This window comes from Toxotes jaculatrix, chromosome 2, assembly GCF_017976425.1.
Source record: "Toxotes jaculatrix isolate fToxJac2 chromosome 2, fToxJac2.pri, whole genome shotgun sequence".
Classification (NCBI taxonomy): Eukaryota; Metazoa; Chordata; class Actinopteri; family Toxotidae; genus Toxotes; species Toxotes jaculatrix.
This window is the reverse complement of record NC_054395.1, coordinates 27,812,325-27,830,819: the sequence shown is the minus strand read 5'-3', so window position 1 is coordinate 27,830,819 and position 18,495 is coordinate 27,812,325. Positions and strand designations below refer to the sequence as shown.

The 18,495-nt window shown below is 40.2% G+C and overlaps 1 protein-coding gene across 1 annotated transcript; it reads right to left on the bottom strand.

Moving 5' to 3' along the window:
• Positions 1–1,030: 1,030 nt before the first annotated feature.
• On the bottom strand, positions 1,031–14,068 carry ada (adenosine deaminase). The gene is made up of 11 exons (XM_041057110.1): positions 13,925–14,068; positions 10,748–10,809; positions 9,873–9,995; positions 8,256–8,399; positions 8,021–8,136; positions 6,760–6,884; positions 4,099–4,170; positions 3,420–3,521; positions 2,995–3,062; positions 2,767–2,896; positions 1,031–2,041 (listed from the first exon to the last, which is right to left on the bottom strand). Exons 1-11 carry the CDS (start codon positions 14,066–14,068, stop codon positions 1,937–1,939), a joined length of 1,191 nt encoding a protein of 396 aa, XP_040913044.1. The 3' UTR covers positions 1,031–1,936.
• Between the last annotated feature and the right edge of the window lie 4,427 nt (positions 14,069–18,495).

Here is an 18,495-nt window from a genome sequence, read left to right as displayed (position 1 = left end):
AATGAAACGTATACACTCACTGAGCATTTTGTTAGGAACACCATGGTAATACTGGATAGTTTGTCCCTCGGTCCTCAAACAGCCTCAGTTCTTTGTGGTATAGATTTCACAAGATGTTGGGGACATCCTTTTGAGATTTTCGTCCATGATTTATCAGCTGCACGCTCACGCTGCCAGTCTGCTGTTCCACCAGGAGGTGTTCTACTGGATTCAGACCTGGTGACGGAGGAAGCCACTAAAGTTCACTGAATTCACATGAAGTCTCACAGTTTGAGATGTCTTTGCTTCAGCAGCCTCAGCAGAAATCTAGATTCATCAGACCAGGCCACCTTATTCTGGTCTTTAACTGTCCAGTTTTGGTGATAGTGTGCCCACTGCAGCCTCAGATTTCTGTTATGGGCTGACAGAACTGGAACCCGACGTGGTCTCTGCTGTTGTAGTCCATCCACATCAAGGTTGAACGTGCTGGTCATTCTGAGAAGCTTTTCTGCTCAACACAGTTGTAAGGAGTGGTTATCTGAGATACCTTAGCTTTTCTGTCAGCTCCATTCAGTCTGACCATTCTGCTCTGACCTCTCTCATCAGCAAAGTGTTTCTGTCCACAGGACTGTTGCTTACTGGATGTTTTTTGGGGGGCTTCATACTGAGTGAAACTTCGAGAGACTGTTATGTGTGAAAATCACAGGAGATCAGTAGTTTCAGAAAATACTCCAATCAGCCTGTCTGGCACCAACAATAGTGCCACAGTCAAAGTCACTAAGATCACATTTTTTCCCCTGTCTGGAGTTTGATGTGAAAATTAACTGAAGCTCCTCACCTGCACCTGCATGATGTTGTGAATCACGCTGCTGCCTCATTATTGGCTGACTGGATAATACCATGAAGTAGCAGGTGAAGCAGGTGCACAGGTGTTCCTAATAAAATGCTTAGTGAGTGTGTAAGGGCTGGAAAGGCTGGCAGGGCTTAGAAAATTATTTGAAATTGCTGTAGCAGCAGATTATCGGCATAAAGAAGTAGTCTGACATGCAGAAACATTCCATAGTAGCTTTTATTATGGTCAAATATATTTTTCACAAGTGCGAGCTGTGACTCTTACAAATGGAACTGCTTTTTCATTTAGAGACATGAAAAAAGTATTTTAAATAAATATATACATCAAAATAATTGAGAGAGTAATTGTGAAGTGCACAACCACATTAAGTCACCAGTGGTTTGTCCAGCAAGGCGACAACAGTGTGCCACCTAGTGTTGAAATGTAAGACTAGACTTTTGGTTTTGCGCTGTTTGTACCTGATGAGTCCTGTAGTTTTGCATGTGGTGGGCAAAAAGCACTTATGTTTGTAAAACCGGATTTCCTCATTTCACCCTTAAACCAAACGATGAATGTTCACAGTAAACCAAATTTTTCCCATAAGTAGTAAGTTCACAGTCAGCACTGCTTTCATTTATCCTTTATCACTTGCTCTCACTCTTTACCACAAATGTCTAGCGTACTATAACATAAAGTTTCAGCTATGACAGAGATGAATGATACCTGAAGGTTCCCTGATTCTCTTTATGACGACAGGATGTAAACACAAGATGAAAAGTGTATCCAGAGTTTTGATATAAAAAAAAAATTTGCTATATTAACAAAAAAACACTTCCTTGCACCTTGCAGAGCACCACGACATCTCCCAAAACTGTGCTGTAAACTAAAGTATTAAAGGTATGTAAGTATTTAGATGGAATACTGGCAAAATATAAGCCCTAACGCGGATGATGTACAGATATATGAGGTGAAGGGAGCAGCTTTATGATAAACAACATATGTGATATATTATACTATAAGTTTTATGTCTGGATACATTCCCTGTATCCAGTGGAGGGATTAAGGGTTCAGAGCGATTTGTCCCTGGGTTAGGTCACATTTCTCCTCAGATTTCCTCAACAATGTTTAAAAGGCAGTGCTCTGTATCATCCCATAGGCCTCACGCAATTTATAGACTAGCTCTTTCTTCTCCTCCTCAGGCAGGAAGCTCGACTCTGCAGACTTGATGTTCTATAAGACACAAGAAGTCAATAAAGAACAATTTTAGTGTGCTGTCAGGTTATACATTCACTTTAAAGTAGTAGTTTGATGTTTGGCACTCATTGCCTTTCTTGCTGAGAGTTAGGTGAGAAGACTGATATCACTTTCGTAATTGTACGGTAATTTGGTGTTACAGACTGGAAACAGGGAAACAGCTAGCCTGGCTCGGTCAAGTTACCTCATAAGCTCACTAATGAAGGTGTTATATTTTGTTTGTTTAATCTGTACAAAAACTAAAATATAAAAATAGTACTTTATGGTTTTACGGGGGGTGGGTTCTTCCTGGAGTCGACACCATGGGATTGCCAGGCAACCAGCTGAGACTTAAGGAAGTCACTGCACCCCGCCAAGAAACAGCCTGGTACATTCTGTTACTTTTGGACGCAGCCAAGCCAGCAGTGTCCCCCATTCCAGTCAAACTCAGTGCATATGCTAACCTGATGAACCTGGATGTAAAGCACAATTCTTCGCACACTGTCTAAAAGCATCAGGAATAATAGTATTTCAATGGGACTGAAGCTTTTCAGTGCCCAGTGGAATACTTCTTTGATCTTTTGTTCTCCTGCTTTCATTAGCAGCGGACAAAGGCATCGCCACGCACAGGGTATCTGCTCCCCATGCTATCATTTCAAACCACATTCAAACGCCTTCTTTCTGTGAACCACTGCCCCAATTATTCATGCATTTGATCTCACCAGTCGTTTGAATTCCTCCTCTGTGAATCCCATGTACTTGTGTGCGGTGCTGTAGTCGAGGTGCAGGGTTGAGTTGAAGATCAGAGGGTCATCTGTGTTCAGGGAGTAGTTGGCCTTGTCCTTCCTGAACCTGCATAAAGGAAGTAATGACATCCAAAGAAAAAGTGTCTACATCTGCTTTAATGCAGGTTAACTAACAGAACGTCACGTGAAATAAAAGCAGCTCACGTGATGACAGGATGCTTGGTGAAGTCCGGGTCGCAGGCTCCTGTCAGCTTACTGGAAACAGGACACACCTGCAATCAGAACAGCACAGCGAGCTCTCAGAGGCCTAACTGTTGCAGCTGTTCTCCTACCGGTTGTAACACTTAAGTCCCCACTAGGGGTCACTGTATCACTGTGTCACCACTGGGGACTGAGCTACTGTCAGTCAACTGTATCACTATAATTACCTGATAAAACAATCTCACGTTCCGTCTGTAATGATCAAAGGTATCAGTGTGTGACGATGAACAGCACATAGTACATTCAGCTGATTACATAACAGGATCATTTCAGCATGTCTGCATTTTTAATGCAGCCACAATTTAATAACCTTGTCGGCGACTCAGCTGTTTTGATGGAAATAGCAATGAATTTGGATATTTCCTTACCTCAAAGTGCATGTTTTGAGCCAGCAGATTTTTGTACAGGACTTGGTCTTCCAGGGTTCTGTAACCATGTCCAACACGTTCGGCTTTCAGCACCTCCACAGCCTAAAATATTAGACAGGGATCACAAGATGCAAAAGGCTATAAACTACAAAAAAAAAAAAAAAAATTCCTTGTAGTACATGTCAGCAGAATCTGCATGCAGGCTATTTCTAGAGGCACACTTGCAACTGTTGTGGCATAGCCGAACTGTCACTTTGAAGGATGGCTTGCTTAGAGAGAGGCCACTTTATGTTGGCAGACACAGTGCAGTGGGATCATACCGTGGTTTTAAATAAAAAGACGTTGAGACATCGCAGCTGAGATGGATGCAAACAGCAAACAATAATTGCAATATGTGCACCTACACATATGTATTTGTATGTGTTTGTGTACTCCTTTGAGCATTTGTTGCTGTGGATACAAACTAGTCAGCGTTAAAATATGTAGTCCTTTGTGATTTGAAGGGCCTTCCATTAATGTTCCTTCACCGACTTTTTTTATTTGGATCTCTTCCCTAAAAGCCCGTCTAGTCATTTCTAATGTTAGTGCGTGACTCCATTGTTTTGTTTAGTCAATTAAGTTCTCAGATGTTCTCACCACCCAGTTCAGAAATGTCTCACGTCATTGTTGAGCAGCTCACCTCCTTCACCACAGACGCCGGGCCCACCTCTCCGGCATGAACCGTCCTGTGGATCCCACAACGCACTGCCTCCTGTCAACAAAATCAATCATGGAGCACATATGCAGCCAAACAGCACAGCCAAACATCTGCCTTTCACATCTGCGACACTGCAGCATCTACTGAGGTTCTTTTATCATCCTGACAGGTTTTTGTACACACTTGTTTTATTTTGTATCAGAGGGAAAGAAAGTGTTGCTTTGGCTCTAGAATAAGAGAACAACATTCTTCACTACATAAACTACTAAACAAAGAAAGATTGTTTACATCATCAAAGAGGGAAAACTAAACGCAGCCCTCTGGTTTGAACATCTGTTTTCATTTTGGCATTTGATAACCTTGGACACTCCAAGTATGCCTTGCTTAATCTGCATGTATGTATCTAGAGGTCACATAGTTATGAAGATAACCCTCAGTATTAGCCTGGACTCTGCTCTGTCAGTTCTGCTTCTCGTTAATAATTGAAGCACATTTCCATTTCTTCCATCAACACAGATTCAGCTTGATGAGGTTTCAGATCCTCTCTCCACTGCAGATAGTGAGAATGCTTTCCGGAGAATTGAACCACATGTATAATACGCTGTAGTTATATAATAATGATAATAGATATTTATATATGGTGCTAATATCAAAACTAGATGTGACGCAGTGCTTTAAAATGAAAAATGAAACGGAAACTATGCACAGTAAATCATATACTGTACGCATACAACATACTGATAAAGTCCCCTAAATATACAAAACACTTCATACATACAGTGCATATACCAGCCTGCGTACACACACAATTACACACATGCAGACAAAATGGCCTGAATTTAAAAAAACAAAAACAAAAACAAAAAACAAACAATTAAAAAAATAGTATAAGTTAAAATAAGTTTCTGGAATATATTTAAAAGTGGGTCCTGATTTTGCAAATCTGAGTTAATATTAGTTTAGTCTAATTATGGGCAAATCATTTCCGTGGTATTATGGCATTATTGATGTGCAAATACTATACTTGTAAACCATCACGTGAAAGCTCTGAATTATTGACCAGTTATCTGCCTCAAATGGCTATTGACTGGTTGTATTTTAACCTTGTCGTCACACAGGTTAAACAAATTGTAGTGATCGGCCTTGTACACACACACACACACACACACACACACACACACACACACACACACACGTTTGCCATCTCAAGTACAACATTAGTGACTGATAGAAAACAGACACAAAGAATTTTCATTTTGTGTTTACTGCCCACCTCTACGCTATCACTACATCAACACATGCCTGAGTGTACGGCTGGTGATTAGTGCTGCCATGGTGACAACCTCCAGGGCCTGTGCTTATCATGGTTCTAGCAAGCAGGATGGAGAAGTTGTTAGCTGAAAGTCACAACAGACTGTAATGTTAAACTATACATGACTCAAATACACAAATGCTAAATATAGAAATGTGTAGTAACAGAAAACCAAAGGAAATACCTAGTAACAGCCAGATGCTGATAAAGAGATAAAACTTCCACCTCTATTCATTTTCCTACACTGTCCTAAACTGTATACAGTATATTGGCTGAAATATTATGATCTGTCCCCAGGCAGTCAAGCCATCCTGTGTCCATGCAAGCAATTAATTTTAGGTAAGACTCTGTCCCCTTCCACAGCGGCAGAGTATTAACTGATTAATCTACTTCATTCATTACGGTCTGACAAGCAAAATTGATTACTTACTGTGGTGTTCTCTGAATTAATCAATAAATGCTGGCTGAAAATCAAATTGAGTTTTTCTGAGAATCCTCAGAGTTTAAGAGGAAATTGGTTTGGGGATATTGGGTTTTACTCCCATACTGTTTTTATAACAGATAAAGACATTGAAATCCTCATCAGTTTGACAGTGGAAAAAAAAAATAAAGATCTATGTTCATAAGAAAAACTGTCAGTTAGCCGTAACACCTGAGCTCAAACCTGTTCCACAAGCCACATCACATCCTCGAGACACCATGAATGTCTGTACTGTTAAAATATTTCAGTCTGGACTAAATAGTGGACCAAAAGATTGACATTAGTCTTTAAAAACATACCACGGTGTTTATAATTTGAACCATTTCCACCATCTACAAATTCTTTCTAAACATTCCTGAAAGTTGCGATAAACTGCAGCCATATTTCTATCAGCCTGCAGTCTGTGGGAACACGAGGTGGGCTCCGTGACTGTCAAATCTTTTTAGAACCTCGAAATGACATTGATCCACTATAAATAAAATTGATGGCCACTGTACTTTAATGCCAAAGTAATCAGTCCACTTTTATTTATGCTGTCTGTAATATCCCTCCAGCAATCACACTTCCTGTTAAACTGTGTAAGGAATCGCAGGCTTTTTCAAAACATTCACATTCAAGGGCACAAAAGACTGAGCTTTTCACGAAGCAGTGAGACAAGCTGCTGCATAGCTGACCTCGGTTATTATTATGACCATTAACTGATTTTGTTGTTGCAGTAGTAGTTGTTGCTCAGTGCTTCGCATGTGAGGCTGTGATTAAAGGGACAAAACAAAGACACAGCAAAGCCCCACGCCTTTTTAATCTTCCTCATGCTTTGACTGGAACAGTCTGCTGTTATTAAAGGACTCACCTCATAGGCCCTTATGTGTTCTGGATTGGCTTCACATTTGAGTGACTCATCACCTGCCAGATCAATGGCGACCACACCCTCGCTGCGATATTTCTTACACAGCTCGACCACGTCCATGGACCAGCCTGGAGAATGTAAAACAGACATTACTACACGGTTTGGTCCTGCCAACTCAAACCACACACATGCAGATGATGAGTAGATGAAATGGGATGACACAGCATCATGCTACATCCATGTCCATATATATAGATATAGATATAGATATAGATATATAGATATAGATATAGATAAATAGATAGATATAGATAGATAACACATAAATGCACACACAACCATACATACATCTGTAGTCTCTTACAGAGTGAAATCCAAAATAGGAAATGGCACATATGAATTGCAGTTGGCAGCTGGGTTACATAGATAACAGCTGCGTGAGTGGAGCGTATTGCAACATACATACGACTCCAGTTACTTCTGCTTCTGATACAGGAACCGATCGAGTTGCCACAGTTAACTGCGGTACACCTTTTAAACTGTGCACGCCATAGATGTTGCTAATGCTGCTAATTCTAATATAGCACATTATCACTGTCCTGTGAAAGCCATGTATCTCCAAAACAGAATGGCTCTGTTAATCCTTTACCTTTTCATCTAGTGCCATCATCAGGTCAAAGGTATAATTTATCTATTGCTTTGGTTTATAACCAAAAACATGCAAAACTAAAGGCATTCGCATCAATATCAAAAGTAGTTAAGTGCTAATTAGCACGATAGCATGCTAATATCTTAAACTAGGATAGTGAACATTGTAAACCTTATACCTGCCTCAAATCAGCATGTTAGAACTGTCATTATGAGCATGTTAGCATAGTGATATTAGCATTTAGCTCAAAGCACTACTTTGACTAAGAACTGCTTGCACTCTTAATCTTTTCCAAAAAAAATGTTTTTTTAATTTGACTTAACAAGAGAGAATGTTCTGAACCCATGAAAAAGCTCTCAGTCCTTCAGCTCATTTGAAAAATTCAGAATCTTTAAATCTGGAGACGCGTGGTTTTGTGACGCATGGACTTGTAAGGGTTTATCATATGCATTAACATTTCTATGCATATTGTGTTTTTTTTTCCTGTGGTGCTCCTGCTCATTACTTGATAAGGATAACCGAGGCAGAGCTATTGGACGGGACAGAAGACAGTACAGTAAGGAACCTTATCTCACAAGGCAGTTTTGGCAGACAGGAGCATGAACAGTTCATTACTTGGCATGTGGCGCATGCAGCATAGAATGGACCTGGCTTTGATACTGAAGGCCCTCTCCCCCTCCCTGAGGCCCTCGTTAACCAAGTGCACCACCTCATCTGGGCTCAGGTCACCTCTGAGTAAAGAAAACACAGAGAAAAAAAAAAATGAAATGAGCCAAACTTAGTATTTTCCTCCCTAAAAGCACAACACACAATTTTTCACCAATAGCTGCAGGTATTCATAAAGACTTACTCTTTCTGGTTCCATGGTATGGGATCCACTTTCGTGTTAGCCAGAAAATGAGGGCTGTATCTGACCTCCACGTAAATCACTCCTTCCTTTGCTTTGTCCTCAACAAACTCATAGGCTATCCTCTTTATGGCCTCTCTGTCTCCACTGAAAAAGAACAGAGAAAAACTCAAAATTAATGACATGACTGTTTGGCTTTGATAAACTTATCTAAATGATAATGAATAAAACCATTAATCACTGCTAATCCTTTATCTAAACTGTGGCTTTCAAAATGAGAAATTTATGCATCTGCACAGTGTAACCGATATGATTATACTGACTTCATAGGTAGTGTGATTTTTTTGGGAGAGCAGGGGAGTTTTAAGAAAAGTTTTTAAAAATCTTTCAGATTTATATTTTATTTCAGCCTTCTTCTCTGGTAAATATTGTAAATTGTAGTAAACATAAGTGACTAGTGGTAACGGTGTGGTTTCAAGACATATACATTTTATATATCAAGAAAATTAATCAGTGGTTATCACTGTTGTTAGCTGCAGCCCTTCGGCTAAGTCAGGGCAAGTCTTCAACAAAAATAATAATTCTGTGGAAGGCCTTTTTTTCCCCCATAATTTCAGCCACCCCTCCTCACCCCAGCAATTTTAATATCATCCCTAACCTTGTGGTTATTACATTTTACAACTAAACCATTTCTGTCTGTCTTGCCCATATAACTGTACTGCATGAAAATGCAAAGTAGTGTTATGGAAATATTAGGATATGGTAAGTATGTAAATAGTAGAACCCGTTTCCCTAGTTCCTTTAGACTCAGCAGCACATTTTCTGTCCCCACATCACGTGACGAAAAACAACACCGCTTCCAGCATTTGCACTGAAAAATGAATGCTCATCGCACAGGTCTGAATGCCTGTTGTTCTCCAGTGTCCTCTCATTACACACAACCACATCACTGCCCAACTCAAATAACAATTCTGCATGAGCTAAACTCACCTAGCAAGTTCCCTGTGTTGTTGAAGCTGTACTGCACACAAGGCTTTCAAGAGCCTTGATACAGAAGGGTCCATTCAGCACAACTGCGTGCTGCAGTCCAGCCACTACAGGCCGCCATTGTTGAAAGATTTTACGGCCATTGAGTATCTGAAAGACTGTATTTGGTCTTTTCTAAACAGCCCTGTCACTGGAGGACTAAATATAAGACAGAGTGACACCGGAAAGGGTTTCATACAACTTTACTCTCCTTTTAGTTTGGTCTCCAAGGTGACACTTGATCTCGATAATGATGTGTTCCTGTTCTGCATGTCTGGCATTTAAAATCAACTCCCTCCCACCTCGCGCTACAGAATTACATTGCGTAATCTCGTTGTGTCTTACATCCCAGTACCATCACTCACAAACTATACAACACACTCTGGTTTTTAAAGACATAATTGTAGTAAATGCATGTGTGTGATAAACTGCGTGACTGGACTTCATTGTAAACATTTCTGTGACACTAATGAGGTGGACCCTGACACTTAATCTCTCAAATCTCGCTCTTTGTACTGCCTGTCACCTGCTCAGCAAGAAAAAACCTTGGGTAATTATGAAACTGAATCATTGAAGCAACATGTCAACACTTACGCAACCACATGCATGTATTCAGCAAACTTTCCCAGGAACTTGGTGAGGGTGGCAGGCTGTTCTAGAATAATATACGGTTTCATGTCCTCCACAGTATCTGCTGGCAGAAAGATGCCGCGCCTCCTAGAAGAAGAAGAAGGAAAAAGAAACAATTCAGGGACAGTGCTGAAATTTGTACTGAGCAAAGAAAAACTGAAAAGAGGGCAGTTGTTTGTGTGATGTATTGAAGCCTGAGCTATCGCCTTCACGGCTGAATTATATATTATTTAAAAAAAACAAGCCTCTGAAACTAGTATTCCAGGATTCATTCAGCATATTGTAAAACTATATTCTGAAAAAAACTTGTACCGCTCTTTACTTTAGAGCTCCACTCACACTGGATTTTTGAGGCTGATACCAATATTTGAGAGTTAAAGCTGCTCTTAGCAATTTAGCGTCTTTCAGCTCATTGTTTTGGTTTTGCCATCAGCAACTTTAATGTTATGGTTCACTCTCATCAGTGTTGTTTCCAGACATACACTGAACACAGTGAAACATTTTGCAGCTCAGCAACTAAGGACTCACATATTTCTCGCAGAAGCTGGTGTAAACCAAAACCAGAGCTAGGAGAATCACAGAAAGACGACTGAATGCTAATGTTGCTCCATATCTGCTGGTTGTGTAAATAAGCAACTGCTTGCTAACATCTTTGCCACACCTACTTTATAAGGTGATACCATGCCATTATTGTATTTAACGCATGTTACACTGCCCCCAGGTGGCCAAAAACAACAACAACAACAAAAAACTAAATTTAATTGCATTAAATTACAACATGAACACAACACAAAACCTAAGAAAAACTATTTCTGAGTATGAAAAGTTAACTAACTTACTTGGCAACGTCGAGAATGGTCTGCACCCTGATGGCTCCATCGAGGTGCACGTGAAGCTCAACCTGTAAGTGATATTAAATTTAAAAAATCAGTCAATCAAAACAAGTTATTTTCTGAGTTTAGTCTGACTGAATTGTGTGGTTTAGAAGAGAAGAAGAGCAAAATGTCAGCTATCCAGTAGTGTTAAAAAGAGAGTAGTGACTGTGCTGCAGCTCAATGTTTTGGCTGCAGCCCATCATGAATGCAATACGCATGACTGGGCAACGAGTGGTGGAAAGGCCAGGGGTGCCAGAGAAGGGTCAGAGAAGAGTAAGTGTTCTGGCTCTCCTTCCAACGCTGAGAGAGACGTGATTTATCTTCGCAGATGACTCCCATGAATCTCTGCTCCTCTTTCAACAGCTAACGCATAAACAACGCTCATTAGTCAGGGTGAGACTCAAATTAGAGTTTCCTTGCTAGAGGCATTTAATTCTAATATCTGGTTGAAAGTGATGACGATGAAGAATGAGCACGGTTATGTAAATCAGCATCTAAACAGACAAATTGGTTTCAGAGTTTATAATGGCCAGTGTGCAACAAGAAATTAAAGCAATGTAAAGCCAAAGATCAAATCTGTTTGCAAAGACCAAATGCACTGCTGCCTTTAACCAGCAGGAGGCAGCAATGCACTTGCAGTGCCTAGTCTGCCGGAAATGAAAAGACGAAGAAATCAAAACAACACAGATTGGGCCGATTCCTTGGTGCAAACCAAAATCACCCAATATGTTTGACGCACTCGTGTTATATCATTATGGGCTTCTCAAAATTTTCAGACGTCGTGGACAAAGCCAGCTTACACGATTTGAGAACCAACTATATGAGTATGTACTTCCACATATGCAGAAACGTCAGTTGAGTAGACGGTCCTTCAACACGACATTTTTGTGTTCACACTGCTAAAAGAATGTGGCCACATGTGGCACAGACCATGTCCAAATGTAATCTGAGTGACCGGATTCGTAAACTCTGTTGATCTATGAGGTTTAAGGCAGCAGTCGATGAGCTCGTTGAACACTGCTGGGCTTCATCCAGCTGTTTCTCTGGAGAACTCCGGCTGTTTTAACTTCTGACTTTCACCACTGAGTCCTTTGGGAGAGGAAAGGCTCAAAGCAAAACAAGACATTTTGAGGACATAAAACTCAGGCTCAAGGGTATGAATTCATCAGCATCTGTTAAAAGATGGATTTGGAAACGTGGCAAATGACACAGCACAGTGCGTGTTTTCTAATGAAAATGTTCCACTTCAGAATTTAGAATTTTTCACTATTTTCTGACGATACATGCAAAAAATCAGCAGATTCATTGATACTGATAATTCTGGTGACAGTTTTGTTTCAGTCCCTTTTTAAGCAAAAGCTCCATACGTTCTCTGCTTCCTGCGACTTGGAGAGGACATCACTTCGAAACTGGAGGTAATTTTTCATTATGTTCTGATGATGTGTGGGCCGAGTTCTTCAATGATTAATACGGAAAATAACCTGTAATAACCTGTTAATATATAATGAATACAACTGACACTTGCAGCCCTAATTATGTCTAACAGCTGATTAAACCTGCTTCCTTATCAACTTAATTTTATAGAAAATGAATTCATGTACATGTTGTGCAGCTGTGTCCATCTCTGTTTGACAAAGGCGGGAAAAAAAGGACGAAAACATCAGATGTTTCTAACCAAATGTTTGCGACAAGAAACGGTTTGTTTTGTTAAAACTGTTTGAATCTCATATGTTTACATCTACTTTCTCCCCTTAAAAGCCTGATGTGTGGGTCATGTGATTCTGAAGCTGTTCCAGATAGAGGACAGCTGTTTAACCCATCTGCAATTTAAGGAAATCCTGCGGATGTTCTTTCAGCATAGACAGCACTTCCTGTGCTACTTCGTGGTAATTTATCATTATGCTAAATTTAATCTGCGTTTTGGTAAATCCAGCTGTGTTACTGCACAGCAGGCTCTGGTTAATTGACTGATAAAACATATATGTGTTGAACTGAACTGATAGTCCAGACATTTGAAAATGTAATTTAAAAAAAACTATTCGCTGATATTATATAGACCAAACAATTAATCGATTGATTAAAAAAATTAAGAGCAGATTCATTGATAATGAAAATATTTGTTACCAGCTCCACTTACAATACTGTTATAACCCTGTAGCCACTCTACTGTGACCACAGCCAGCGTATGAGGTGAACTGGTGGAGGCTGCTGCAGCAGGCAGTTACCCCATGCCTGGTATCAATTCTACTACAGCAAATTAATATTTAATGAGATTATCTCTGCAAGCAGCCACCGCTCCCTGAGATCTCTCCTTTTACAATCCACAATCTCTTCTGGTGTCACACATCTCCCTTTCTTTCTTTACCCGTCTTTTCTGTTTCTCTGTCACAGACACAGTCATTTCCTGTCTTCTTATCACCTCAGTCTCTATATGCATGCTCAGGTGCATGCTCAGTCAGCAGGAAGACTCCAAAGGGCACTAGTGAGTATTCGCCTCACGCCTGAGAGCCTGACATGCATGTCAAACTACCTGCGAATTAAAGGTACTTTACCAGCCTTGTTCTGCCAGTTTGCAGCCAGTATTCTGAAAATCATGCACAGCCTGAAGCAGCAGAGCATCGGTGACATGAATTAAAAGTGGTTCCCTTCATCATCCAACCAGTTTGCATGAATGGAGAATCCCTCTGAGCACAGAGCAAAGCTCTGGCAGGATCCAGTCTCTGTTTCTGAAGTCAAGGGTTCAGAAACTGAACTGAACAGAAAAAAACAAAACAAACAAACAAAAACAAAAAACAGTGAAAAGCTGATTCTCTTCATACCACAGTTCCGCGTGTCCAGTCTTGTTAAAAGCCGGGTAATCACATGTCAAACTGCAAGCAATGGAAATGTTCTTCCTTGATTTAATACGGGTATGAAACAAACACGAAGAAAACAGTAACTAATGTCTATTTTAATAAGGATATACTTCATTTCTGTCTATATTTAACCATTCTTCTTCCTCTTCTTCCTTGTTACATGGACTCTTATGACACTCACGCTGTCATAACGTGCGTGAAATCAGGAAAAAGTGCGCCCCTTAAATAATCCACCGGCTTTAAGGTATCAGTGCTTACAGCACAGAGCACCGGCTGATAAACGTACCTTTGGCTTGTTGAATACCACTTGTTCAGAAGTGTGATCGGCCATCGTGGAGAGCCTACGGTTGCCGGTGAGTCTGCCGGTGCACAGAGAGCTGAGGACTGGAGAGCCAATGCTTATCGCAGCTCGCCTGGCTATTATACGCATGACTCGGGGACACGCCTTTATTCTCACAATACCAAAAAAAAAAAAAAAACAGCACCGCGAAGGGCTCGTTTGCTGTCCAACAGACACGGCACAGAACCTGCAAGCTTGTACGGCTCAGAGTGTGCATTAACCTGCGTGGACTACAGTAGGTAGAGGGATTAACGGCCCTGTAAGGCAGCAGCTTTACGCCCATGTGATGAGAGCTTTACCTCCGGGCTAATTAATTATGTCAAACCGCGTTACGAAACACAACAAATTGCGGTATTCATAATAACTACTCGTCGTTTAGTCTACAGACAGATAACGGTCTCTCTGTGATGAATATGTTGCAGCGGGCCTGTAAGTGGGCTTACGGGTCATTCATCCCTGGGTCTCCCTCTGTTTTCTCAGAAGCACCGGTTCCTGTCCTCAGATGAAACTTGGGTGTTTCCTAGAACAAACAAACAAGCAAACAAACAAGTTTTATGAGAATTGTTCATAAACCCTGATTTTTTTTTTTTTTTTTATGTTTCAGAGGTCTAGAATACCCCAGCTGTAAAACATGGTTAAACATGGATTATTTTATTTGTACATAAGAGGCCTGACAGGGAGTCAGACCTCTGTGGGATAAAACTGACCCCAGACATAGCCAGTGTCATTATATGGTGCTGTACATTTCTTTGTTGGTTGTTCATGCGTAACTAACATATAAGACATAAAATATTTTCTTATTGAGGAAGCATTTATTTAAAAAAAATAAATAACAATAACGTGAAAACAAAGATGTTGACATTTTGAAAACACTGAGTATTTGTTTGGTTGTTGAGAAAAATAATGTGTTTCATAACAATTCTTCCTTAAACGTGTACGTTGAATTCAGCGGAAACTCAGAAGTTACCACTTCGGTACTGACTATAGATACAATACCATATATTTTGTTTTGATATTATACATTTAAATAAAGAAAGCAGCTAATGTAACAATTCTTCCTCTTCTTCTTCTTCTTCTTCTTGTGGTTATTGCACATATGCGGTGGGCTCAGACATGAGGAAGTAAAAGCAATGAAAAAAAAAAACATGGGTTAAATATTTTTTTGAAAATGGCTAACAGCTCCACAGTGCTGAGTCTAAGGTGTTAACCTTTAAAATGTAATACTTGTACACTATTTTTGTGTGTCTCATTAGGGAGAGAAGCAAATGTGATGGTTTTTTTTTCAGAACAGTGTGTAGTGCAAACACAGGAGAAAACAGAGAAATAGCACATCACAAGGTCAAGAGTCCCCCTTTGGTTTATAGTGTGAGGGCCATGGACATTGCTGCTCATCAGGGAGCATCGGTTTCACTTGTGCTTGCAGTTTTTATTCAGGGATAACCCCGAGACTTGGCACCATATTCGAAAAGTTGTGAAACTATAGCGGAAGATGTCTTTCCAGTGTTTATAAATGTGGGATATTTTTATTCAGATGTTGAGCTAAGAAGAAAAATATCCAAAAGGAAAACAACCTACAAATGACTGAAACATGTTTGAAAAGGATGATAATAACTGCCTCCAAATGTCTTTGTGCATATGCACAACTCATTCCAACCTGCCACACATCTGGAGCCGCATGAGGCTCTCTATTAGAGAAGCGAGGACATGAGAGGATTTTTAAGAACAGTTTGTACTGCAGACAACACATCACGAGGTCAAGTTTCCCTATTTAGTTTTTATTGTGTTGACAAGACGCAGACACGCCTCTGTCTTAAGAGACCTGAAATAAATGATGGAAAGCGGGAGGTCAGTTAATTGCTTAAACAGCTGGTGATGATTAAAATGTCATACATGCGTGCAGATTCAAGCCTTTAACCACCAGTGTTCTCTTGCGAAACAAACCCCATGTGTGTGACTTGCTCTTTTACTTCCACTTCCATTGACCAATTTCTTTTGTTTGCATATTTTTTTCCTGCTATGAAACACTGAGAAACAGCTGCACTGACACTTTTCATGTCATGTCATGTGCTTGAGCCTTTTTCAGTCTTAAATAAAATATTGTTTTGTCACTTACTCCAAGTAACATGGTCATATCATTGTCCTTATTGGAGGTTTTGAGTTTCCTCCTGCTTCATCTGTGGTGCTCAAAGCTTGAAAATGAGATCTGAACATCTTTTTTAACAGCAGAGTGTAAAGTAAAGTAAAATGTCCTGGTTACTCAGGTTAATCTTCTGCTCCTGCTGTCATCAGTTTTCACAGAAACAGATGTAGTGTAAACCTCATCAAGACTGAACCTGTACAGAGGTTGCTCTGCCACCGGAGCATCACATGTGTCTTTGTCAGTTAGCACCACCTCGTGGTTGTAGCTCACAGGAGGCCCGGGGTGTTTTATCAACAGGCAGCCCATTCAGATTCAGATACACTGTGGTAATGGAAAATAAATGCACAAACAAGTATCCACTCATTAGTGTTTAAACAGTTCAGCATTAGTCCTCATAATCACATGAACAAAGACTGTGCAAGGACTGACACTTGACATAAATCTGTTTTCTTATCCTGGAACCTTGGTTTCATTTTTGCAGTTTTTATTCGGGGTTAACCCCAAGACTTTGGCTTCATATTCGAAAAGTTGCACCAATGTTGAGAAACTACAAGTGTGCAGCAGAGGATGTCTTTCCAACATTTATAAATGTGTGATATTTTACTCGGATATTTTGAAACCAGCTATCATAACATACAAAAACATACAAGAGGAAAACAACGTGCACATAACTGAAACATGTTTGAAAAACATGATAATCGCTTCCAAATGTCTACAGTGTTCGAACTGCCACTTTTTGTTATAACGACTGATTTTTCCTGTCTGAATGAAACACACTCCGATCTGTCACACACCTGGAGTTTCATAAGGTTCTCTGTCAGAGAAGCAGACATGAGAGTGAAAAAAATAAGAAGTGAAAAATAACAAGGTCAGTTACCCATTTACGTTGTGTTGACAAGACGTGGAGCAGCCTTTGTTCAACGAGACCAAAAATAAATCAAAGCTACATAACTACTATTTGAGCAATTACAAACTTTTAACTTCAAGTTGCTTCTCACTGCGTTAAAATAGAAATGTGTAATTAAATCCTGGGATAGTAACTTTTAATGTTTACTTTGGTTTGGTTAAATACAGAAAATGATTTAGATACATTAAGGAAATAGAGGAAACAAGATATGGCGTGTCGAGAGACAGTTTAAGAGTTACTGGAAGGCTGACTCCATTTTTATTTTTTACTCTCCAGCCTGGATGTTTCAGTCTTTCTGCTCAGCTAAGCTAACAGGATGAAGGCTCCAGCTGCATGAGTATTTCCCAACATTTTTAGCAAACAGACCCCTACTAGGCCCTGTTACGTTGGATAGATCATTTGTAGGTCATTGCAGTAACTACACTGGCAAACAAGCAAATGCGAGTGTTGAAAATCTTATTCCAAATCCATGGGCATTAATATGCTGTTGTAATAGACGCCACTCTCCTGGGAAGACTTTCCATAACAAAGGGTCCTGGCTGCAGTGCAGGCTTGGAGTCAGTGTTTCAGTAGGGTCTGCTATTTCTTTATGCACCTCATGGACAGGGTTAAGACAGCACCTCTAGCGTTCACTAATCAACATGCATCATTTTGTTTGTTTTATGTGTAAAAATGGCAAGCTGTGGTTTTACAGTGGGTTCTGTGGTCTGGTGCAGTGACTTTGTTTTTTATCAGTTAGCCTTTAGTGGATGTTGTTTTCTTTGAACAGAGCCAAGGTAGCTGTTTCACCTTGTTTCCAGTGTGTATGCTGAGCTAAGAATGCAAAATTCCACCAAATGCCAAACTAGTATTTGAAGATTTCCCTTAACTGGTGTTGAAAAGGCCCCACAGCAGCTTGTTACCAGAGTCTGAGTCACTGAGCACAAAGTTGTAGCAGCACAGTCAAGTCCTCAATGATCAGTTCTGGAAGTGAAATTACTTACCTGGTTTTCCGGCTTGTCACAAGTGTCAAGACAGCAAAGATGACTTGACTCGGGGTCAGCGAGTGGTAATGTTAGTGAAAGACTCGTCTGCCAGAGAACTATGGCTTGTTGAAACTGTCAAAGCTGGAGTGGAGATTCTGGTCAAGGAAAAAACTTTCACCTGCCCTCCCCCAGGATGAGAAGGACTCTGAGCTGGTCTGATTAGAGACAAATCCATGTGGACATCTGTTAGGAGAAGATATAAAAAAAGGCCTGTAATGATTGATTTTGGTTGTAGGGCCCCCTGCCATTAAAAATGCCTCGCAGGTGGCACTGAAACAAAACCTAAATAATTCCTGTTCTTTTTGACGATTTCAACTTCAGGGTCTTACCCAAACCATGAAAATAGCCTCAGACTTAAAGTACATGGCCATTCTTTGGCCAACATAGTTTTATGCTCCAATAAATAATGTTCATTGAACAAAACTATTCCAGTAACATCCAAGAT

Excerpts from the sequence above, each read along its gene's own strand:
- ada (XM_041057110.1), bottom strand. The coding sequence starts at position 14,068 with ATGCGTATAATAGCCAGGCGAGCTGCGATAAGCATTGGCTCTCCAGTC. Across the intron at positions 3,522-4,098 it reads CGGCGTCTGTGGTGAAGGAG|GCTGTGGAGGTGCTGAAAGC; the intron begins GTGAGCTGCTCA and ends CTAATATTTTAG. Across the intron at positions 2,042-2,766 it reads AGGAGGAATTCAAACGACTG|AACATCAAGTCTGCAGAGTC; the intron begins GTGAGATCAAAT and ends TGTGTCTTATAG.